At 48.2% G+C, this 25,185-nt stretch overlaps 1 protein-coding gene and 1 long non-coding RNA gene across 3 annotated transcripts in view; one reads left to right on the forward strand and one right to left on the reverse strand.

Moving 5' to 3' along the window:
• Nucleotides 1-25,185, forward strand: part of LOC309626636 — a 1,318,538-nt gene that overhangs the window by 1,215,846 nt on the left and 77,507 nt on the right. The gene's annotated exons all lie outside the window — the stretch shown is intronic.
• BATF (basic leucine zipper ATF-like transcription factor) overlaps nt 24,074-25,185 on the reverse strand; it is a 56,795-nt gene continuing 55,683 nt past the window's right edge. For both annotated transcript variants that reach the window (XM_082385869.1, XM_082385868.1), the window contains one exon: nt 24,074-24,623. In XM_082385869.1, the coding sequence (XP_082241995.1) occupies nt 24,414-24,623 (210 nt within the window). In that variant the 3' untranslated portion in view covers nt 24,074-24,413. The remainder of the gene's footprint in view (nt 24,624-25,185) is intronic.

The following is a 25,185-nucleotide window of genomic DNA, read 5'->3' on the forward strand; positions in this document are numbered from 1 at the left end:
AGTTAAGACTTGAAAGCACTTGGAAAATTCCTGGCAGATAGTAAGCATTTCAGGAGTGTCAGATATCCTAACAATTAAAAATTGAACATTTATATTGTGTTTACTGTATTACCTCATTTAAGTATCACAAGAATTCTGTGGTGTAAGTGTTACTGTTGTCTGCATTTTATAGATCAGAAAACTGACCCTCATAGAAGTGAAGTTACTTCTTAAAGTCACCACTGACCTAAAGAGCCATAATTCTCACTCTCAAAATCATTCAAGCTACAGCCTAGCTACTCAGGCACAGTCTGGGGACAGCAGTGTGGGCATCCCCTGGGAGCTTGTTACAAAGGCAGAAGCCCAGGGTCACTCTGGACCTACTGAATTAGATGCTGCATTTTAAAAGACCTCTAGGTGATTTGTTTGAACATTAAAGAGCCACTGGGTGCATGTGCTTTCTTGTCTTCTTTTTAAATCTTCACACCAAAAATGAAGAATTTAAAGCTCTGGGGCTGTGATTCTCAACTTGGGTTGCACATTAAAATCACATGGGGAACTCTTCACATTCCCAATGCCTCTGCCACATGCCAGATCAGGATCTCTGAGGGTGGACCCCAGCATCTGCATGTTTAAAGCTACCCAGGTGATCTTAACTTGCAGCCAAGATTGAGCACCCCTGTGGTGTTAGAATCACTGGTTCCCAGGAGAGGGAACATTGCTTGGAGGCACCCATTTTTTGGTAGAAATTATGGGGCCTTGGATTATAATGAAATGTTTGAAGAGGGAACTCATACCCATCTAAAAATTTCTACATTAATATCACATCTCCTATTCTCTAATTCCAACAGTGTTTCCCTTCTTTCTCCAGGGAACACAGAACCTCCATTCTCTCAGAAAGCCTTCTGAGACCTCTCACTGTTTCTTTCCCTAGGTTACCATGGTCCTCTCCCAAAACTCTGCACATACATTCTTAACTTCATTTTACAGATCTGGAAACTGAGGTCCAGAGTCAGAGTGTGTTATCAGAGTCCCACAGCTAATTAGCATCAGAACAAGCAACAGTGAGACAGGTTTCCTGGGTTCCCTTCCACACATCTCTCCCATGTGCTCCTCGAGGGCAATGCTTCAGTTTGGTGACAATTCCCAAGGGGTCTAACCTGAGATTCAAGTGATATTTGGGGTTGCCTTTGGTGTGGAGCGAGTTTGATCTGTTGTGAGCTCTGGATTCAGTCTACTCAGGATTTGAAGCTCTGTTCTGCCATTATGAGCTTTGGGATCTTGGACAAGTTACTTTAGCTCTCTGGCCTTCAGTTTCTGAATCTGTAAATTGAGGATAAAAACTACTTGCCTCATAGGGTTGTTGTGAGAATTAATTAATATAATGTGTGCCAATTGTTTCGGTAATGATACTCTGGCAGCCACCTACCTGGGTGGTGCTGTCTCTTGGCTGATTCCCACCAGGGGCAGGACAGGTATACAAATGTCAGGTAGATTTTACATTGAGAGAAATATTCTGTATTCATCCATTGAAGAAACATTAATTCAGCAGCTTACTATATGTTACATTTATTTTTCAGTATGTCTATCTATCAGTATTGATAGGTACACCTTCAGGGAGAAGGAGAAGCACATTTTAGGGACTGCTTCCTAAAAAGGGGCCCTCGTTCCTGGTTCTCTTTCAACTGACTCCCCAGGGAGCTGGTGGTACCCACTGGCCTTGAACTCAAGCATTCCTGGCTCTCTACAGAAAGGTAGCAAAGTCTGCTCCCTAGAGGCAAACTACTCCTGGATTGAAGTCAAACTGTGGCGCTGTTTATGATAGCTTACCAGCACCTCCACAGGAGCTGTAGTTGTGGGAGCATGGAGCATGCGGAGGGCATGGGAAGGCTAAATGGCTAATGAATCAGGTTGAGACCCTGGATGAGTCCCCCTTAAAAAATACTGACACTTGGAATTTGTAAAAATGTTGCCCTTACACATCTTGTGTGTGTAATTTACATGTGTAATACTGCACACTCACCCACACCCTGTCTGCCTCACCTGCCGCACTTCCTGTATATTCCAGCACCAAGCTCTTGTGCACGTCTCTGTACAGCCTGGAACCCTGAGTGAGGGAAGCTCCACGACACATGCCTGTCTCAATACCTGTCCACAGAATTGAGCTGAATTCCACATCACCACGGAATTTCAGAAAACTGGGACAAAGAAGAGATCCAGTGAGTTTTCAGAGGTATAAGAACAGGTTTCATAAAACATTTTCAAGAAAACAGGTACAGAATGTCATCATCAAGCCAGGAACCTGGAGGTCAGTCGAACAATGCCGTCTGAGAGAGAATCATTTCCTGCCTAGAATCCTACACCCAAACTACCAAAAAAAAGTATTGGAAAAAAATCAAACATTTTCACACACAAATAGTTTTTTTAAAAGGTAGTGGCGGACTTCCCTGGTGGTGCAGTAGTTAAGAATCCGCCTGCCAATGCAGGGGGCATGGGTTCGAACCCTGGTCCGGGAAGATCCCACATGCCGCGGAGCAACCAAGCCCATGCTCCACAACTACTGAGCCTGCGTTCTAGAGCCTATGAGCCACAACTACTGAGCCCGTGTGCCACAACTACTGAAGCCCATGCGCCTAGAGCCCATGCTCCGCAAGAAGAGAAGCCACCGCAGTGAGAAGCCCACGTGCAGCAACGAAGACCCAATGCAGCCAAAAATAAATAAATTTATTTAAAAAAATTAAAAAAAAAAATAGGTAGTGGCATATCTTCTCTCTCAGGAAGCTGCTAAAGGATGTGCTCTACCAAAACAAGGGAGAAAACCTAGAGAGAGTAAGATGTAAGATCCAGGAAACTGGGACATGAGGGCAGGTGATGGGAATCACCAAGATCGCGGTAAAGGAACAACCCAGGTGGACAGCTATGAGCCAGGCACAGAAGCAGCCTGTTCAGATTGAAGCTGATCAAAGACTACAGGAAAGATTTATCAAAAAGATGACACTGAGTGGATTGTGTTTGAAAATATTGAGAGGGGTTTACAGAGTTGGGAGAGAATTAGGATTGGACTAGTGATAAGTACCACAAATATAACTAAATAAATAGGGAGGGGGAGGCAGTTTTAAACTCTAGTGAAATACAAAAAGCTATGGAGGAAAGAGGAACTAAGTCATGGTTACCTTAAGTGACTCAGTTGTGAACAGCATGAACACAACCATAATAATGTAAAGACAGAAAATTGATATAATCAAATATGACATAACTCTACTGGGAGGATGGGGGAATGGGAAGTGGGCATATGTATGTGACGGAGATGAGGGTGGGGTGAGCAGACCTAAATCTTCGTCTGCCATACTGGAAAGTCAATGGATAATGCCTAACACGGACAAAATCAGACAGCATCAATATACCCATGTTACTCAGAGTTATGGAGGTAAACACCAAAACATCATTTACTAATGGCTGGAAGTAGTTGCCTCAGAGAACCAGGAAAGCAGGGTAAGCAATGATCTTTTTGTTACATGACTATTTGAGTTTTTAAACTACATATAACTTTCATTAAAAAAAACTCTAAAATTTAAAGATGGAATCAAATTGAATGGAGATTGAGCTGCTTCACCGAGGCCCACAGGTGATGTCCAGGGGTGAGGTCAATTCCATCCTGGACTTTATAATGTTGGTGCTAAAATGAACACCCAAGACTCCAACCCTGGGGCCTCAGGGATGCCTTTTCAGTCGAACTGTGTCCTCCAACGTTGTGCTGGGGTGTCACCTTAGAAAAGTGGGTGTGTGGTCAGAGGCCCTGTTACCCACACTCAAGTCTTTACCCTTCTCTGACCCTCTGTCTGCTTCTAGTGACTTTCAGGCTTGCAAACTCTGTGGGGGTCTAATTCCTTCTATTTATGACTCAACTTCTGCCCCAGCACCCAAAGGCCATGCCCGGGTCTGCTTCTCCCCTGGAATTCTTTGTGTCAATGAATAGCTCTGCCAGCTCCCAGTCAAGCCAAACCCAAACGTTGAGAACCACCCATCACTCTGTCCACTGGGTGCTGACCTCCTCACCATTTTAGTTCAGATCCTCGTGGCATCTCACCTTGATTCTACGATGCCCTCCTCATTGTTCTTCCTCGTCCTGTTCCCCGTCACGCAGCTCCACAGGGCTCTCCACTTCTCTCTGGGCCTCTCCCCTGCCTTATGTCCTCCAGGGGCCACCCCTAGCTTGCAGAAGGTTCTCACTCCTTGACTTAGCACACAGGTCTTTGTGATGTCGCTCTGGCCACCTCTCCCACCACCGCCCACTGCCACCTTCCGCTCCAGGAGGGTGGACCCACCTGCAGCTCCCTGCCAGCATTATGAACACATCAGACCTAGCATGTGCCATGCTTCACTTCAGGACAAGCATCACCTCCTCCAGGAAGCCTTCCCCAGTGTCCTAAGTGGCTTCCCTCACACCCTGCCTGCCCACCTTTATGGTACCCTCTGTCTCACTGTAGCATGAATGTTTATTTTCTTCAGTAAGTCATCCATTTACTGTGAGTCCCTCGAGGTTATGAATCATTTCCATTCATATTCAATCCCCAACCTCTAGCTGGCTGTCTGGCACCCAGAGGGGACATGAAGACGTGATTGAACTGACTTTTGAGATGCAATTCCTGATGAGTTGCCCCTCCAGAGGCCTCAGCATGAATGAAAGCAGGTCCAGCTGTCCTGAATGCTCACGTCTCCTCTGTTTATTTTGTGTGCCCTTTTCTTTCCTAAGGCGCCTCCCCCATGGGAGTTGCCCCCCCCCCCCATCTCATGGAGTCCCTGGTCAGGATGATTGGGGGTACTCATGTGCCGAGGGGGATTCTGGATTTCTTCCTCTCTAGGGTCCTCTCAGTTCAGAGAGTCTCCATCCTGAAGGGGATGTAGGGCAAGGCCTGCTGAGGCCTAAGGCAGGAGGGAGACCCCTTCTCCTTAGAAGAGAGGACAGGATGAGAGTCTCCTGCCTGGACGTGGAGATGCCAGGCTCTGCCCTGGGCGCACGGTTTGAGTTCCTTGGAAATACATGGCTGCATCTAAAGAGACCGCAAATGGTATCAGCCCTAAAGGCCATGTACCTGGGTCCCATTTTATTTCCTTGTGTATATTCTTGGGGGTCCACTAAGTTGTTCTTCATACCTTTTTATATGTTTTGAGTACTTCTTAATAATTAGAGAACCAAAAAAAGTTGCTCGCAAACATGAGAAAGCCCTCACTAAAAAACATGAGTCAAAGAAGAAGGAGATATTAAAATGACTTTTTTTTGCATAATCTATAGAAAGCCCAGAGGTGCGAAGCTTTCTTTGCATAATGAAATAGAGGACCTGCATTAGCTTTGAGATTTGTTGATTGCCTGGGCAACAGTTAAAAGCACACAGGGTGACAAAGCAGAGGGGTGCTGACCAGGCAGGGTTATGTGGCGTTGGAACCGCAGTGTATAGAAGAGACAGAATCATCTGGTCCGGCCCCTCGCTATATAGTGATAGTCTCAGGCTTGGGGAGCTGTCTTCACAATCATTCCTTCATTCTCACAATCATCTCCCACATGCCCAGTGCAGTGCTGGGTGTCAGGGAAACTGACACAACAAAGACCACGGTTCTTGCACTCAGGAAACCCGCAGATTAGAGGTGAGACAGATATGTGAGCACATCATTGCAGGTCGGTGCCGTGAACACATGGTAGAGATCCATGCTGGTTCACGGTTGACAAAGCAGGGAGCCAGAGGGGGCTCCTCAGAGAGATGCTCCAACAGAATCTTGAGGGGCAGGTAAGACTCAGCCAGGGCCTGTGGCAGAGTTAGGGTCCAGTGGTGAGCAAAACAGATATGTTCCCTCCCTCCCTGCACAGAGCTTGCAGTCTAGTTGGGAGGACAGCCATCAACCAAACAGTCACGCCTATAAGTAAAACTGGGATAAGTGCCATGATGGTTATTTGTAAGAATTTATAAAGAACAGATGAGCTAGATCTTAAAGCAGATCTTAAGAAAGAGTGAGAACTAAGTAAGTGAAAGACAGGGGAAAGGCATTCCAGACAGAGGGAACAGTACATGCAAAGGCCCTGAGGCAGGAGGGAGCACAGCCCTTCAAGGAGTTAAACAAAGTCCACATGTGTGGAGCAGAGTGAGGGTGAGGGCAAGGTTGGAGAGAGAGGCAGCAGCTAGTGGGGCAGGAACAATCAAGGGCTTTTCACTTTATCCTGAGAGCAAAGGGGAGCCACTGAGAGGTTTCGAACAGATGAGGGACATCGTCAGACTGGGAGAGGTTGCTCTGGCGACTTCCTGGAGAACCCAGTTGGGGTGGGGGGGTGGTGAGCGAGGGGACAGAGAGACCTCTCAGGAGGCTGGTGTGGTCACCCAGGTGAGAATGGAGTTTGTGAACTGAACACGGGTAATGACGGGAGGATGGGGAGCAGTGGGCATTGAGAGCGAGGGCTGGACGGGATTGGATGGGGAAGGGGAGGCAGGGGGAGGACTCAGGACGATGCCCTTGGAGGGAGAGGAACAGCCTCGTCCTGGAAATCTTGCAGAGAGACAAGCTGTAAAGGAAAAGTGCCCTGTATTATCTGTCCCCCCGCCCCCCGCCACCCTGCCTTGAGTTGTTTCTCTCTCCTGCTTCCCTATTGGCCTCCCACCCCTTCCTGCAGCTGCTGCAGCCACTGCAAGGTCCAGAGGCCACAGAAGCTGCTCGAAATTCAGAGTGTGATTCCCATGAAAATCCAATAATCAAATCATATGGAAAGTAAATCCTTTCATCTTTCACTCGTTGGCTTCATACCCCCTCGAGAATTCAGGGCGGGACCCTTGGCTCAGGTTCACCTTAATTCTGTGAATAAATAGATTAATTAGAAAGAAACAAGCAAGTCCAAAATGAAACCCAAGGATTTATAGATTCGCTTATGTTTTCCCAAGTCAATAGCTGGGTGAGGTCCCTGCGGTTGATGCCGTCAGCTGCCCTGAGCTCTGAGCAGCCTTGAAAGTGCTTCCTGGTGTCTCAAGTGGGGAGACCAAGAATGGTGACTGCACCCCACTTTTTTCAATCACCCTTTCCTTTGATTGTTGCATTGACCGCAAAGGACAGATGCCCAACTTGAACCAGCTGAGGTGCAAAGAGAATGTGTTTCAAGGGCGCTGGGGGAGCTCACAGACTTCAAGGAGGAGATGACCAGTCAAGTGGCAGAGCACGGCTGACGCTCTGGGGACGCCCCAACCAAGGGCTGGACGGCACTTAGGACTCTTTCCTTCTCTGAGTCTCCCTGTGTCTCAGTCCCCCTGAGCTGCTGTAGGCAAAATACCTTCTACATGACAGAAATTTATTTCTCACAGTTCTACATGCTGGGACGTCCCAGGTTCTAGGTGCCGGCAGATTCCATGTCTGGTGAGGCCCCCTTCCTTTTCCTAGGAGGCTTCTCTTACCATGTCCCTGCCTGGAGAAGGGGTGAGGGAGCTCTCCGGGGACTTTTTTTTATAAGGGCACTGATCCCATTCGTGGGGGCACAACCCTCATGACCCAGTCACCTCGGAAGGCCACACCACCTAACACTGTCACATTTGGGGGGTTAGGTTTCAGTATATAAATTTTGGGGACACAAACAGTTCATAGCATCCTGCATGTCAGCTTTCTTTGTCTCTCTTCCTGAAGACTAGTTTTCTCCAGCTGGAGTTCCACCTCTTGACATCTTCAGCTGCCTGAGAAAGGCTGTCCTGATTTTCTGTCCTAAACACAAACTCCCAGATGCCCATTCCAAGACCCATCAACCATGACCATGGGGGTGAGGGAGCCAGCTCCACGGGGGCCACAATGGAGCCGAGGAGGACAGTTCCCATAAAGAGAGTGGATAAAACCAGGAGATAAAACCAGCAGTGCCTTCCATGACCGTTAACTCATATGAATTGAGAATCAGAGGCCTTTAGAAGTGAGGTACCTAGTTCCCCTCTTCTTGGTGCTTGGAAGCATCTCCTGATAAACACCATCACACTCTCCAGAGTAACGACTCAGGATCACAACCACATCTGAGGCTGCCTGTGTCAATTTCTCATGCACAGTAAGTTGTGGATGCTGCAGGTGACTCTAGAATCCAAACACAGCTTCGTGTCTTTGCTGTTGGAATTTCACGACGTTACAGATTTCCCTGTGACAATGTATCTTTCTGGTCCTTCCCCCCTTCTTTCTCATTCCTTAACATGCTTTAGTCCCCGGTGCTCCCAAGACCTCCTTTATCTGCCCAGCAGGAGAGCACAAATGGGTTTCTGGCCCACAAACTCCCTGACGGACCTCCTTTAGAGTAGGGGTCCCCATACCAGGGGTTTGTGAGCCCATTTCAGATGGTAGCAACACAAGGGCTGCCGCCCAGCCGAGGCCAACGCACTCACTGTCCAGTCCCAGGAGGACAAGCCAGGCCCATCCAGGAAGGGGGACACCCAGCGCCGTCTTTCCCCATCACTGCCCTTTCTGGCTCACCCAGAAAGCCCATTTCTGGCTCACCCCAGTGTGATCCCTCAACCTCCACTTTCTCCTCCGTGTCCCCCAGCCTTCCTCCCTTAACTCTTCAGGGCCACCTTCGTTGTGCCCCACTCCCAGCAGCCCCTTCCTCAGCCTGCTTTTGTCTCACCCCATCCCCTGCCAGCTCCCCCTGCAGCCCCCTCCTCTCCTCCACACCCTCCTCAGGGCCCCCCCGTGGCCTCCGCTCTGTCTCACCCCCAGCGCAGCTCCCCGATCCCCCCCAACAGCACCCCAAAGTCCATCCCCACCTCAGGGTCGCTCAGCTTCCCCTCCACAGCCTCCCAAGCCCAGCTCTCAGTCCCAGGCTGCACCCTCCTCCTGCCCCTCCTCCCAGGGTCCCGTGGCCTCTCCCCTGCCCCTTCCTCCTCCCCTCTGCTCAGCCCCTGGGACCTGCCTCCCCCTCCCAGCCCCTCCCCACCGGCACGGCAGGCAGCTCCTCCTTTGTCAGGCTGCTCTCACCTTTCTTGTTGTTCTCCCTTATCTGGTAGCTCCCTTTTCAAATCCATGTATTCAAGTAATGGAAGTAAGGTGATTTAAAAAATGAAGTCACACAGTCCCTTCAGGAAGTGGTGTTGGGAAACCTGGACAGCCGCATGTAAATCAGTGAAATTAGAACACACCCTCCCACCATACACAAAAATAAACTCAAAATGGCTTAAAGACTTAAACATAAGACATGACACCATAAAACTCCTAAAAGAGATCATAGGCAAAACATTCTGACATAAATCGTACCAATGTTTTCTTAGGTCAGTCTCCCAATAAAAACAAAAATAAACAAATGGGATCTAATTAAACTTACAAGCTTTTGCACAGTAAAGGAAACCATAAACAAAACGAAAAGACAACCTACAGAATGGGAGAAAATATTTGCAAACGATCCAACCAGCAAGAGCTTAATTTCCCAAACATACCAACAGCTCATACAACTCAACAACAAAAAAACAAACAACCCAATCAAAAAATGGGCAGAAAACCTAAATAGACATTTCTCCAAAGAAGAAATACAAATGGCCAATAGGCACATGAAAAGATGCTCAACATCACTAATTATTAGAGAAATGCAAATCAAAACTACGATGAGATACCACTTCACACCAGAATGGCCATCGTTAAAAAGTCTGCAAATAACAAATGCTGGAGAGGACGTGGAGAAAAGGGAACCCTCTTACACTGTTGGTGGGAATGTAAATTGGTGCAGCCACTGTGGAAAACAGTGTGGAGGTTCCTCAGAAAACTAAAAATAGAGTTACCATATTATCCTGCAGTCCCATCCTGGGCATATATCCAGACAAAACTCTAATTCAAAAAGATACATGCACCCCTATGTTCATAGTAGCACTATTCACAATAACCAAGAGACGGAAGCAACAGATGAATGGATAAAGAAGACATGGTACATATATATTATACAATGGAATACTACTCAGCCACAAAAAAGAATGAAATAATGCCATTTGCAGCAACATGGATGCAACTAGATATTATCATACTAAGTGAAGTAAGTCAGAAAGAGAAAGACAAATACCATATTATATCACTTATATGTGGAATCTAAAATATGATACAAATGAACCAATCTACAAAACAGAAAGAGACTCAGGGACATAGAACAGACTTGTGGTTGCCAAGGGGGAGGGGGTTGGGGGAGGGATGGAGTGGGAGGTTGGGGTCAGCAGATGTAAGCTATTATATACAGAATGGATAAACAACAAGGTCCTACTCTAGCACAGAGAACTATATTTAATATCCTATGATAAACCATAATGGAAAAGAATATTAAAAAAAGAATGTATATATATGTATAACTGAATCACTTTGCTGTACAGCAGAAATTAACACAACATGGTAAATCAACTATACTTCAATTTAAAAAAAAAAATGAAGTCACAGTGAAGAGAGTTCATGGATGCTGCAGAAATGGTGGTGCTGGTATGTGGGTGACTACAGTGTGGGAAATACCGAGTTAGAGGAATGGGTATAAACTCAGATGGAAAACAGCCACCGGACTCATACAGTGACAACAGCTGTGTCATGTAATTTCACTGTTGGCACAGCCCCTCTTTCTGTGAATAAGGTAACCACAACATGAAACTACTCACAAACCCTGTTTCCATCCCCTGCAGCCTCCCTGGCACAGGAGCCCAGACTCAGTCTCCCCTTGGGTGTGGCTGGAGCAGAGAGACTGAAAGGGAGAGTGGAGGACAGATGGTCAGTTTGGTAAGTGGGGGCCACGTTGCATGGGGTTTTGTGGGCTCTGGGGAGGACTTGGGCTTTGGCTGAGGTAAGAAGCTAGGAGAGGGTTTTAAGTAGAGGATTGAGGTGGTCAACTTGCACTGTGAAAGGATCATTCTGGCTGCCATATGGGGAGTAGACAGGGGAGCAAAGGTAGAAGCAGAGGAGCAGCTGGGGGACCCTGGCAAGGGAGGAAGGAGGGGGCAGAAGTGTCTGTTCTGGGGTAAGAGGCATCGACAGGTGGGCTGGGTGGGTCATGTCACCAACTGTCAAAAATGGTGGATCCCTCTGTGGAAATGTAACTCAGCACCAAAGAGGTTGAGCCATGTCTCCAGTTATTTGGGTGTCTCAAGCCACACACACACACACACACACACACACACACACACACACACACACACACAGCAGTAACAGCAGTGTCTCTTGCTGTGAAGCATAAAGATATGTTGATAACATAAAATCTTGACTCAGGACACTTACTGAAGTTGGAGCAAGAACCGGGACTAATATTTAGATGGCCAGAATTTGTCCTTGAGGCAAGCGATTCAATCAACTCAATCAAATGAGTCTCAATTGAAATCAGGATCAATCCTGATAGAAATCATGATATGTTCAATTTGGTTTCAATGCCTTTAGCGCCCTCCTATACCACTGCCTCCAATCTCTAGCATTCTTATGCTCTCTCTAACCTCCTGTAATTAAAAAAAAAAAAAAAAAAGACCTTCAGAGAAGGAAGAGGCAAAAATTCTGTCTACAGTGTAAATGGCTGATAAGACAAAGTATTACTCTTACTGGGAGCATTTGTACTTTGGATGTAATAAATACCTTACGCCACAGGAACAAAGTCTGGGGTTCTTCTGCCCTTGTAATTGGATTCTATCAACAGCCACGTGTCTCACAAAGGTTGTCCTAATCTTTCATTCACTGTACTTGGAAGGCACTTGACATGGCTGTTTTAGCACAAGAGCATTGTGTCAAAGGGACATTTTTATATACTATTTTAAAAACCATTAAGCTTCCAACCGTTATAAAATTATCAAGTAAAATACTTAACATACATCTTCCTTCCATCCCTGAACCTCATTCCATCTCACCCCGACTCCTTCCTTCTCACCATTTATGACACATTGTATCAGAGTTGCCAGATCAAAATGGCCCCTTGAGTCAAACATTCTGCTTCATGTCAAGTAAGTTTACTTCTCGCAAGTATCAGGCTGTCCTGGCTCACTAAATAGTGACAACAGATGAGAACTTTTGATCGCCAGTTGAACACTCCCTGCCCTGGACCACACTGTCTACCAGCAGCTGAGTTTCTTGAATCTTAGGTGCTTGCTGTGTGAACTGATGAATTGTTTTTACCTTGGCGGCTGGGTCTACAAATAGGTTTCAAGAGTCTATCAACCCCTGAAATCGTATAATCCACATTTGGTGAGTACCTATATATTTGGTAAAGGGAAGGGGGAATCCCTAGTTTTCATCAGCTCTTCAAAGCATTCCGATGGCCCCCAAATGTAAGAAATTGAGGTAGGAGATAGATGGGCCCCTGGGCTGGACAGCTGGTGTTTGTCAAGTGGAGTAAAACTGAAGCTCTGTTCTCCCCCAGACACTCCAAGGACAAAGGTAGTGGCAGAAGCTGAGCTCTGTTGGAGTAAAGAGATAAGATGACCACTCGTGAGGTCAAGGAAAACGTCCCTGTCTGCACAGGCACAGGAAGGCTCCTTGGGGGTCAAAAAGGGAGGGGCGCCACCCCATAGTAAGTGTGGACGTTCCCCCACAGGCCTCTGCGGTGGGATCCATCTTAACAAAAAGTTGCACATGCACGTTGGGGAGGGTCCTAGGGCAGGTCAGGTGTGAAAAAAGCAGCAAGATGATTCGCCAAAGGTAAACAAAGACCCGGAAGAACCGTCCTATGTAAGTGATTTAAATCACCTCTTTACTGTGCCCCTCCTCATTAGAGAGGACGCCCACACCCTTTCTCTCCAGGTGTGTATTTCTGCTTTGCTTCTGTCTTAAATAAACTGCTTCTCTGTGTGCTCTCCCACATGTTATGCTGTGTCTCTAATGATAAACTTTGTACCTGTTTGTAGAGTTTTTGCTTCCTTGAAACATTCTTGCTTTCAGTGGGGGTAAGAGCCAGGGGAATTTTGCTTCTAGCCTCTAGTGCCTGGTGGTCTAGTGGCTAGGATTCCTGGTTTTCATCCAGGCTACCCACATTCAATTCCTGGGCAGGGAACTGAGATCTCTCTTCAGGACCGCTCACTGCTGTCTCTCTGAGATCAAAATCACTGGTTTCGATAGGTAATCAAATATTTCAGGTTAAAAAAAAAGTCTACTTTGGAGTATGCCACCTAATATCTGCCCTCACTAGATACACAGCGTTAGGAGCTGACTCTTCTGTTACGTTTATTTCATCACTATGGGCAACCAGTTTATATAGCCCAAATGTTAAGTGGATTTCCTGACACAAATGATGCACTTTGGAGGCAACCTTTGAGGACTAAACAGAGAAGTGACTGGATTAATTTTGGGCAGAGTGAAGCCCATTTCGTGAAACCATTCCTGCCTTCTAGAAGGTGACCCTTTATTCTCTCTCCATTTCCAACAAGATTCCAAGAACCGGGTCTAAAAGGAAAATTTAGCTTCTGGCTTTCATGTTTCAGGTGACTTTGGGTTTGGGTGAAGACCCAGAAAGAGCCGTGGGAAGCGCAGGGAGTGGGAATTGCTTCTGCTTATCTGCCCAGCTATGATGTCCTATTATGGTCGAGACCGAGATCGCTCGGCAGCCACACGTTTCAGATTGAGGTAACTCCCTGCTACCTTAAAGGTCAGGAAAGCCGCTGTGCTGACACAGCCCTCCTGCCCTGGCAGTCTGCCCCACGACTCTTGAGTCATCACGTCTGGATGACTAGGCTGACAAAAACAAGGTTTCGGGGGGTGAGTCGAATTGGTGGGAAGCTGGGTGGCAGGGCAGAGTGGTGGAGCAAGAAAAACCCTGCACTTGGAGTCCAAGGATCTGGGTTCCATTCCCTGCCCTGTGAACTTGGGCCTGCCACGTTGATCTCTTTGAGTGTCAGATGAAATTAGATAACGCAAAACATGCTGCATGAACTTGGTCCCAAGGAGTAGAAGGTGCTCAATGAGATGCATTGTGCAGGACTCACAGTGAGGCAGAAGTCTTGGCCCTAGACCAGGATGTGATCAACCCGGATCTTCACAGTGAAGTGTCTTCAGATGTTGTCTATGGAGACCAGGTTGATCCCCAGACCTGCAGAGATTTGCATCCCTGGCCATTCATTTATTCAACAGATGTTTCTACAGCGCTATGCTGAAGCCTGATGAGGCACCAGCTTGCATCTAGAGGTCAGTTCTCTGTATCCCAGAAACACAGAAATGGTTGGCTGCCAGAGGTAGAATGCAAACTCTCCGGGTCTCTCTCAAGCTGGAAGGTGAGGATGGATCCAGGAAAGGGAAGGAAAGAGGGGGTTTGTCTCCACAGTTCTCTGCCTTTTCACTAGGTGGCAGCACCAACTCAAGGCTGCTGTCCCCATAGTCCTGCCTGTAACCTGGAACTTGAGAAATTCCCTCACGTGCGCTCAAGCTTGGTATATAGCTCCAGCTTTGGAGGCAACAAGGGCAAGTTTGAGTCCCATATCTGCACTTAGCTGTGTAACCTTGGGCAAACCACTTAACCTCTTTTGAGTCTGTTTCTTTATCTGTAAAATGGGGATAATAATAGTTCCTAAAATAATAGTGAACAGACAATAAGGTAAATGTTTGATAAGTGGCAGCCACTATCATCCCTGCCCCCAGCAAGAAGATTAAACAGCATAGCCCCCTTCCTCTTTTATCACTCTTATTTTGTGCCTTTTTTCCTCTTTCAAGTGCACCCCTGTTGCTTATTTCAAATAAGCACATAGATAAACATTTTGGGCTGGGGGAGTGGGAAGGCAGGGGGAAGGTCCAGTGTGATTTTCCTAGAACAGACTCAACTTTCCCCCTTCCTTCCCTCCTTCTACCCCTTTTCTTTCTCGTCATTTTCTTTCTTCTACCCTGGGATTTTTATTTTTTTTTTTTACAAATGTATGTTAACCACCTGCTCTGGCAAATGCAAAGCCCTGGGCTAGGTAGGGACAGGTCAGGGGTGGGGTGTGCAAACGGAGAGAAGAGCAGAATTTTTTCTTTTTTTCTGGCCCTGACACGGGGCTTGTGGGATCTTAGTTCCCTGACCAGGGATCGAACCCAGGTTCCCTGCAGTGGAAGCACCTGGTCCTAACCATTGGACCACCAGGGAACTCCCAGAGGAGAGCAGAATTATACACACTGGAGAGAGTCCTCCCTCAGAGGTGTTCCCAGTCCTGTAGGCGCCGAGCTGATACCCAGGTGGTGTGCACCCAGTGCAGCTGAACCAGTTGTTAAAGCGTTAACATATTTACATTCTCGCTGGTCAATAACCCCTGCCCTCGTGCTGCTCCTCGCTGCAGTGCAGAGCACACGCCACTCTGCTCCAGCGTCAACGTCCATTCTGATTGGCCAGTGCCTGGCCTGAATTTTGAATATTACCCCTGAGCAGGTTGGCTGGACTCCACACAGAATCAACTAAGGGGGATGGAGAGTACAGCCTGGAGGCTGAGTTGCAAGCAAAGTCCATCTCAGGGATGGTTTTCAAATTAGAGCCTTTGGTTCTTGCCAGAGGCATTGATGGGTCTTATTCAGGTCAGGCACACCAGAGGCTGGTGCAGGGATGGCTGAACGCCCACGTCTCTTGGAGCACAGGGCATCCCAGAACCCTCTCGGAATACAGTCTACTCCTGTTGGCCCCTGAGAATTAGGATCCAGTGCCCCCTGCCTTCCTGGGAAACCCAGGTATGAGTCATCATTCCTGAGTTTGGGGTTTCTTAATAGAAGGTGACTCTGGCTGATTTAAGGAGGAAGTGAATTTGTTGGAAGGAGATGGTGTGGCTCACAGAATCCAAAGGAATGCTGAAGAAAAGGCTCAAAATAAGGCAGGATTCAGGATAGTTCTCTGCCTTAGAATTCTCTAGTCAGGGTTCACAGTGGGAGTGGAAGTCTCCCTCTCTCTTTTGGGTCTTGCCTTTGCTCTGCTCAAGAGTCATTCCAAGGACAGAGTCTGATTGAACCAGCCTGGGTCACATGATTGCACCTTGGACAGATAAGTCAAGGCACCTGACTGACAGCTCTACACATGGGAAAGAGGCAATTCTTGAAAAGGAAATTAGGGTGCTTTACCAAAAGAAGGAGGCATGGATTCTGGGTGGTGAAAAATGACCCTTCTAAGCACCTGCATCTCAGTTCTAGGTCACAGCTCAAATGACACCCTGTCTTCAGCCCCCAGGTGTTAGACCCAGACAGAACTAGATCCCCATCCTAATAAACTTCCTGGAGGCCACCGGATCAACCCAGTCAGCCTGGTTCCTCAGGATTTCAGGTTCCTACAGCTTTGTTCTTCCTACCCCTGGGGATAAACAATGGGACAGCATCTGAGGGGGCCATACGTGACTTTAACCTGAAGTAGACAAGCCTTAAGACTATAAGATGTGGACTTCCCTGGTGGTGCAGTGGTTAAGAATCCTCCTGCCAATGCAGGGGACACGAGATCAAGCCCTGGTCCGGGAAGATCCCACATGCCCCAGAGCAACTAAGCCCATGCACCACAACTACTGAGCCTGTGTTCTAGAGTCCACAAGACAGAACTACTGAGCCCATGCGCCTAGAGTCCATGCTCTGCAAGAAGAGAAGCCACCACAGTGAGAAGCCCGCGCATCACAACGAAGAGTAGCCCTCGCTCACCGCAACTAGAGAAAGCCCGTGCACAGCAAAGAAGACCCAATGCAGCCATAAATAAATACATTAAAAAAAAAAAAAAAAGACTACAAGAAGTCCTTCCTTCTTCCCTTCCTTCATTTATCGAACAAACAAATATTGTGTCTCCTTTGCTGGGCACTAGGGATACAGAAGTAACCAAGACAGAGACAGTCTCTGCCTTTGCTCATGGGTTATGAATGGCCTATTTAGACAGCCATTTGACTGTCCACCATTAGTCACTACTGGTGGCTTTGTCCATGATATGGGTGGATGTCTTGTCTTTATCATTATCTCTCAGGAGAAACCAATGTATTTGCAGTCATATTTGAGGCTCCAGTTGAAGAGGTTGCTTAAGAATGTGTCCTCTTGCTTTCTGGGTCAGAAGACTGGTTTATAGAGAGGGAGTGTGTGTATGTGTGTGTGTGTGTGCATGTGCACACACACACACGCGTGTATAGGGGGTGAGGGCATGGAGAGCCAGCTGGGCAGGGAGGCAGGCAAACTTCCATTGTACATTATCATGGAAACAGGACTTTGAGGAATAGAACAGAGACTGATGAGGGTAGACAGACACAAATGTCCTTTTAGAGAGTCCTGTTTAGGACTCCGACTTGCTTTCACTTTGATCGTGATCCTTGCCTCTGATTGGTGACATCTAGAAACAAGACTAAAAGCTAGACGACAGTGTGACTCAAGAGACACAGCTCACCTATGTCTCCTGTGGCCCCATCTAGGGCTCCTGTCCCCAATTTCTACCATCTCTGCAGGAATGAGTCCCTTCCCTTGATTCCTGCTCTTAAAAGATCTGATTGATGCTTACTCTCCATATGTTGGTCAAATGGTCATTTTGTTGCTTGTATTCCACTGTCAGAACAAGAATTGTCTTGGATTATACATTCCTAAAAGGCAGGCCCTGTGCTTCATCCATCCGCCCATCCATCCATCCATCCATCCATTCATTCATTCATCCATCCATTCTTTCACTCATTCAGTCAACAAATATTTATTGAGCTGCTACTGTGTGGCAGGCTCTTTGCTACTGTGCATGGGGCTGAGAATACAAAGGTGAGCAAAACTTTTGCAAGGTTCTGCCATCATAGAACCTCATGGTCTAGGAATGGAGACAAATGTTAGCCAAATAACCACACAGATATATGTGAAATTTCAGTCTGTTAATGGCTATGAAGGAAGTGTGTGTGGTGCTATGAAACCATGTGATAGTTGGAATCTGATCTAGCTGAGGAATCAGGCAAAACTTCCCTAAACCGATATTTGAAGAAAAGGTAGGAGATAACTAGATGGAGGGGGAGTACAGGATGAAGAGCAGTCAGTTGACACTGAACAGCATGAGTAAGACTCTGAAGTCGGAGGGAGGACAGAGAACTGGGGAAAGGGACAGAGGCCAGTACAGAGGAGATGAGGGTGGTGTGAGATGAGCTGGAGGGTAGAGGATGTAAGGTGTCCAGGGTCCCATCAAGGATTTGGGTCTTCACCTTAATAGTCACCTGGAGTAACTATTACACCCCAAACATGCCCTGTGCCAGTGGGCAGTTGATAAGCATTTGATATGAATAATGCTGACTTCACTCAGAGAAGATGCACTAATAGGGATGGGGCGGGACCTGATACTGATGAGACTCTTAACCTAATTTCACTGCTCCAATGCACAGCTATGAAGAGCCGATCTCCACACCTGATCTATGACTGCACCGTAGCAAGATGGTCTGGAAATGCCTCCAGATGGGGAAATGAGATATGTTGCTTTTCACTTTTCAGACTTGTATGTTTCTCTAGAGAAAACAGAAAGGGGAAATTTCAGAGATGCTGCTGGGCTTCCAAACTTTAGTATTTATACCTTATATTTGCCAGCTTTAAAAATCTAAATCTAAATCTATCTATCTAATCTATATATATTCATATATAGATATATATATCTAGAGAGAGAGAGAGAGAGTCGGTTTTGACCAACATGGAAGTTTTATTCATCTCTCTTTTACCCCTTTTGTCCTTGTCTTCAATGCACATTAAAAAGCAACAACATAGAAAACAGAGCAAATATTTACATACTGCGTACATTAACAAGTGATGTTTCCTAATCGACTGTAGTTTTTAGCATGTTTCTTTAAATCATTTCACTTTTTTAGGAAAGTAAATTTATATGTAAAGGAAGATGTATATCATTATAAGAAATGGAAAACCTCTAACCTTATTGGAAAAAAATATATACTGACTAAAGTAAATAAGTTTTATCCGAGTATCATCTAAAATCATCTTGCATTCCTGGCAGGCCCTGTGGTGACCGAGTTGAACTTTGAAAAGCGGGTAGAATTTCAAAAAACTAAGGTGGCATAGTAAAGTCATGCATCTCATGCCATTTAGATCAGATTCACCTCATGCTACTTATATGGGAAACAACAGGGAATCTTATTAAAAATGAAGACTCACTTAAAGACTCACTGAAGAGATGATAGAGAGATTCTAGGCAAAGGAAACAGCACATGAGCAAAGGCTTAGCGAAAGGAAAGTGCAAGATATGGTCAAGGACATGAATTTTTCAGCCTGGCCAGTATACAGGGTTTGCTTCCAAGAGAAGAGGGATGGACAAGGGTGCCAGGGCAGGTTAGTAGGCTAAGGTCTAGTGCTCTGGAAGCACAGTGCTAGCTGCAAGGTTTCTCTTTTTTTTTTTTTTTTTTTTGGCCATGCTGTGAGGCTTGTGGGATCTTAGTTCCCTGACCAGGGATTGAACCCGTGCACTCGGCAGTGAAAGTGCCGAATCCTAACCACTGGACCGCCGGGGAACTCCCTAGCTGCAGGGTTTCTCAACCTTGGCTCTACTGACACTTGGGGCTGGATAAGTCTTTGTTGTGGAGTCTGTCCTGTGCATTGTAGAATGTTTAGCAGAATCCCTGTCCTCTACCCACTAGATGCCAGTAACACTTGTCTCCCAAGTTGTAACAACCAAAAACGTCTCCAGACATTGCCCAATGTCCCTCGAGGGACAAAATCACCCTGAGTTGAGCACCACTGACTTGGGGTAATGGTTTAAATTCCTTGTTTGGTTGTTTGCTTCTCTTGGCTCCTGCATTAGACAGACTAAGGTAAGCGGCATTTAATACTGCTATGCATAGTGGCTTAACCAAATAAACTCTTATCCACTTTCAATTAAAAGAAACCCAGAGACAGGCCTTCCAGAGTTTGTATCATCACATTTCTTCAGCATTACCAGGGATCTGGAATCTCTTTTCCTCCTTTGTATACATGCTTGTCTCATGGTCCTAAAATGGTTGCCCCACCTCCTACATTGCACCCACCTTCCAGAAAGGAGAAAGGCATGTGCCAATTGAGATGGCCCCACCTTTTTTTTTTCCTTAATATTTATTTATTTATTTATTTAGGCTGTGCCGGGTCTTAGTTGCGACATGCGGGATCTTTGTTGCAGCTTGGGAACTCTTAGTTGCGGCATGCATGTGGGATCTAGTTCCCTGATCAGGGATCGAACCTGGGCCCCCTGCATTGGGAGCATGGAGTCTTAGCCACTGGACCACCAGGGAAGTCCCGAGATGGCCCCACCTTTTAAAGAGCTTTCCCATAAGCCCTACCCAACAATTTCTGCTTATATCTCATTGGCCTGCATCACATGGCCATCCTTAGTTGCAAGAAAGTCTGGGAAATGTAATCTTGTTAGCTGGGCACACTGCCTTCCTAGACAAAACGAGGGTTCTGCAGTAAGGGAAAAGGGGAGAATGGCCTTGAGAGGTCAATTGTCAGTCTCTGCCACTGCTCCTAACCTTGCCCTCTCACCAGGAATCTTCCAGAAGGAGGCAGACAAACTTCCTAAGCAGCAATGAAATTTACCTCCGTAAATTTCTCCTCTAAGAGGGGGCTCTTTATCTCTGCCTGCTGGTAGACTGTTTAAACCAGGATCAAGTTTTTATTCCATCTTCCTGGAAGTAGATTAACTCAAATCACATATCAAGCAGTTGAGAAACAAGATTTTCAGGAGGGATATGTCTATATTCCTTTCCAGCCCCCAGCCCCCAGCCCCCAGTCGCCTCGTACCCACACAAGGCCAATGCGGTAGCCTGTCATCCACATAGCAAGAATTCCATTACATACACACTGGCTGCCAAGCCTAAAATGCACCATTAGGCATTGTTCCTTTGGGCCAGGCATTACTCTCCTTAGGTACCTCTTAAAATGCCAATGCCCTCTGACAGAGATAAAGATGATTCAATCTTTCTCACCTTGGTGTTGATCTTAGCTCGCCTGACTATCCTTTTCCCCCTTGGAATTCCGGAGCAGCTTGGGGGCACTGAATCCCGTGAGGGAGAAGGAGGCCAGGGCAGCACACTGAGCCGGCCTGTCTGTCCTGAAGAGAAGTGGGGTCCCCAGCTGGCTCTGTTCCTTCACTGTGAAGCCGCAACCGCAGCTGGGACATTGGCTGGCGGTATGAATAAACACTGCTGGGAAGTTTGGGTCCAGCAGATGGCAACCCCATGACCTCTGAGTTGAATTTGCCTCCCTTTCTCTCCCCACCCACACTTCTCAACCCGAAGACGAAAATTCTGCCTTTCCTGTCATTTGTTTTGACACGAACTCAGGGAAGAACACTGCGGTGAGTAGGAGATAGACACTGAGACGGCAGGTGGGGAAACAAACATTCCCCAGGAACCCTCACGTCAAACTGACAGATAGCGATGTGCCCATTTCTGGCTGCAAGGAGCCTTCCCCTTGCCTGGGCTTTCCACGGAGACGTCGTTAACCTAGATCAGAGTGACAAACTGGCAGACCTCTGCAGGGCCACCCTCAGACCCGAGCAAAAGAGGCCCCTGCTCTGGACTCCCCACATTACAGGGACTCCCCTCCCCCTGCTATACCCTTCTCATGGGGCCGGGAGTCCTGAGGACCAAGGGGACATGCCTACCCAGAGCCCTCTGTTCTCTTTAGACCAAGCTCCATATACCCAGCAGATCGGAATCCGCTGTCCGTGTCCCTGAGCTGGCTTCCAGCAGCTGTAGTCCTCTTCCCTGGATAACTCTTTGCCAGAGTAGATCAGACACTGGTAGGTGCACCCCTGGACCTGAGGGGGTGGCTCAGGGATGGCTGCTGTGGGGGAGGAGTGTGGATGGACCAGTTTTGTAGGCTGGTATGTCCACCAACATGCACGTGAGGCCGCTGAGGAGGAGCCGGGGGAGAGACGAGAAGAGAATAGGCTGCAGTCTGGGGGCTGTTTCTCCCTGTGCTCCCTGTGCTATCCATGGCAGCATGGGGTAGAACCGAGGGGCGGCTGTCTGCTTTAGGCAGGTAAGCACTCACTCCTCAGTTTGCCACACTCCCTGCCACTCCCAACTGTCCTGCTTCTGGTGAGTTTCATGTATTTATAGTCCCTGCCTGGGCCCTGGAGGCATTTGTGTGTCACTGGTCCACCAGCCTGAGGGAAATATCCCTGTCATGGGTAGGAGGCTGGGACAGAACCTGTCTGGTGCGACATCCGTGTTCAAGGCTCTGGAAGTTCATACCTATCTGCAGCTGCCCCTCCAATTTCCCTGTGTGGCAATGAAGGCAGCTTTGGTACTCACCCTAGACTTCTGCAGCCTCTGTCAGACTGATCAGAAAGGAGAAGTGGAACTGCCCCGGGTCATTAGAAAGTAGAGAATGAAAGGGGAAGAGAAGTCCTTCCGAGAGATGGGAGCAGCACATGTGAGCTCTGCATTTCTGGTTCTGGCTCTGAATGTCATCTGAAGATGCTCAGCGCTGGTCATGTGCCTTCTGTGGGGGTTTCTGGGGGGAAATCACAGCCCTAGAGCAGGGTTGGGGGGAGAAACATCTCTGATTGGAAGGAGGCCCACGAGAGGCCTGGTGCAGGTAGAGCTAGCTGGAAAGTTCTGCTTCCTAAGACTAAGAAAGAAAAATGAATTCTATTCAACGCAGGCCACATCTGAAGTGACCATAGGCTTCTTTGCTTTGCCTGTTACAGCGGGGGTGGGAAGGAGCTACCCAGAGCATCAGCTACCGGAAACCAAGCCCTGAGGAAACTGATGAGAGAGGACCTCCTTGCTGTAGCCCCTCATCACACACCCCAGCCTACACCGAGTCCGTGCACTGGAAGGGGAGCCTCATTTACCAAGTTTTGTAGGGAGACGAAAGGTTAAAATGCAGGACTCTGCACTGGACGCAATGCCGATCCTTGGGGAAGGTCTTCTGGCCTGTCTCCAACAGGCTCTGAGCCCACTTCCCGCACTCTGGGCATCCACAGGCATTGGCTTCAGGGGTGGGCGGCCCAACGGTGGCAGTGTGCCTTCAGAGGCTCTTGGGCTGGACTCCTCCCATAGTTAGGCTGCAAGGAAGTCAGGTGCCCACGTGCTAGGACACAGCTTTTCCAGGCCTCTGCAGAGTTTAGTAATCACACTAGCACAACACTGGCATAATCCCAGGCGTTAGGAGAGACTTGGGCAGGGGAGGTCCAGAGCTGAAACCTTGCCTCAAGCCAACCAGAGCTGTTGGTGGGCAGGCTGAGAAGGTGCCGGCACAGGGGAGCTGACCTGTTCCTCCCTTTCTCCTGTGCTCACCAAGATGGCCACCAGCAGGGGGGCCGCAGGCAGTGGCAGGCCCACTGAAGGACCAAGGGGTGAGATGGGGAGGCTGCTGAAGGGGCTGCACCCGACACCTTCCATGGTGATCCCTGTCGCTTTGGGCCCCAGCTGGCTCAGCAGGGGCCACGTGTGTGGGAAGGCCCTGCCATGGCTCTTGGAGAGTGGTGTGGGTAAGGCCAGCGGGCACTTAGCCTGGGGATTTCTGAGGAGCAGGTGGACATCAGAGCAGGGGAAGCAGAGCACACTGGTTTCAGCTCTGCCAGACTTGTGGATCTGAAGCCCTGAAGATAGTCCTATGTTATCTGAGCCGCTGCTGTCCTCAGACTGTGCTCAAAATGGCAGCCTGTGGAGATGGCAAAGTTGTGTGTGCTTTATCACAGCTTCCCAGGGGAGGTGGAGTCCTCAGCAGGACACGTAGCACCTGTGTCTCTGAACCACGTGTTGCCCCACGAGAGCATGAGGAAAGCCTCGCCTTCACGTGAGGTGCTCCTTGTGTTACTGGAGTTCCTTGCATGGGGCCTGGCACGCAGCATCCCCCAGCGCTGGCCGTCTGGACGGGGCTGAGTCAGTGAAGTCGTGGGAGACGAGGGTACCAACTCGAATGACCATCCCACTCCACAACATCTGGCGCTGGTCCTTATCCTGTCTAGAGAATGACCCTAGAAACGTCTAGACAATCTAGAAAGCATGATGCAAGGAATGGAAAGTGAGAGGTCACAGTGAGGTGATTTGGGGAGGAAAATCAAGAAGATGCCTAGAAGGAGAATTGAAGATTCTTTGCAAAAACCCAGCTTCCCAAGCAGATTAACAAGCCATGGAAAAGAAGCGATATTAGCAGAGTCTCCTGAGCTTTAAGGGCTCCTGAGGCCAAGAACCAAAAAAGACCCCAACCCCACAGAACTTAAGGTTTCAAGCCCTGGCCAGACTGGTTTCTTTTAAGACATTTATTTAGAAAAATAACCCTTCCCTACCCCTCCTCCCTCTGTGCAACGGGACTTGGGCGTTATGCTTGACGTAGCTCTGGATCCGGCCTCCCACCCACGTGAAGGTCCAGCCCACGGCGCCGGGCAGTCGGCCACACTTCGGGAGGCCGCACACACGTCCAGCAGCTGCGTCCTGTGCTCCATCCCGGTCCAGGCCTCCGCCTCCGGGTCTCCGGGTGGAGAGGGTGCTGAGGGACGAGGGCCGCTGGCCACAGTCTGCGTGCCCCTCCCGAGGCCTGGGAGCAGCTGGGGCTGGGGGCTCCGCTCTCTCCCGCCCTCGGGGAGCTCAGGGCTGGAAGCGCGGGGAACTGACGTGAGGCTGGTGGAAGGCGTGGGCGCTGTACACCACCTCGGGGGGCGAGGGCGCGCCGGGGGCCAGCACCGAGCACAGGGGCTCGTGGCTGCTCAGCACCGATGTGAAGTATTTCAGCTCCTCCGTGAGCTGTTTGATCTCCTTCCGCAGCGCCGCGTTCTGTTTCTCCAGGTCTTCACTCTCCTGCGAGCGGAAAGGATGGACGTTGCAGGTTAATGTCAGCACTAGGCAAGATTGCGGGGGGGGGCGGGGGGGGGGCGTTGTGAAGCGGGAGTCTGTGTTAAATTTTCACTAGGACAGCCATGGAGAAGGGCATCGGTGACTTTTTCTGCACATGCGAGTGTGCACGTGTGATATATATTTGTATGTGTCCTGTGTGTGGATGGGTGCATCTATAACACACGTATATTTGTGCATGTATATGCATAGCTATTAGCTTGAACCATGTGAAATTGCTGATATTTGTCTGTTTTGACCTATAAGAATGGCAGTTTCATATGGTCCCAACTAAGAGAGACGTGTGTGTGAAGGCATGTGTGAATTTGCATGTGTGCTCCTTTGTGTGCAGGTGTACATGCATAGATCTCTGTGAGTGTGTATGAGGGTTGAGAGTGGCAAGTACATGTCAAGGGAAACCGGCTGGAGGCCAGAGCCCAGCAAAATGGAAAAGAGTTTGTGAGACCGTCTTAAACTAATTTCACTCTTTTCTTCTCTATGTTGTACAGTGTCTTCTCCTAACGTTACC

This window comes from Balaenoptera borealis (genome assembly GCF_965194805.1).
Source record: "Balaenoptera borealis genome assembly, chromosome: 3".
NCBI lineage: Eukaryota > Metazoa > Chordata > Mammalia > Artiodactyla > Balaenopteridae > Balaenoptera > Balaenoptera borealis.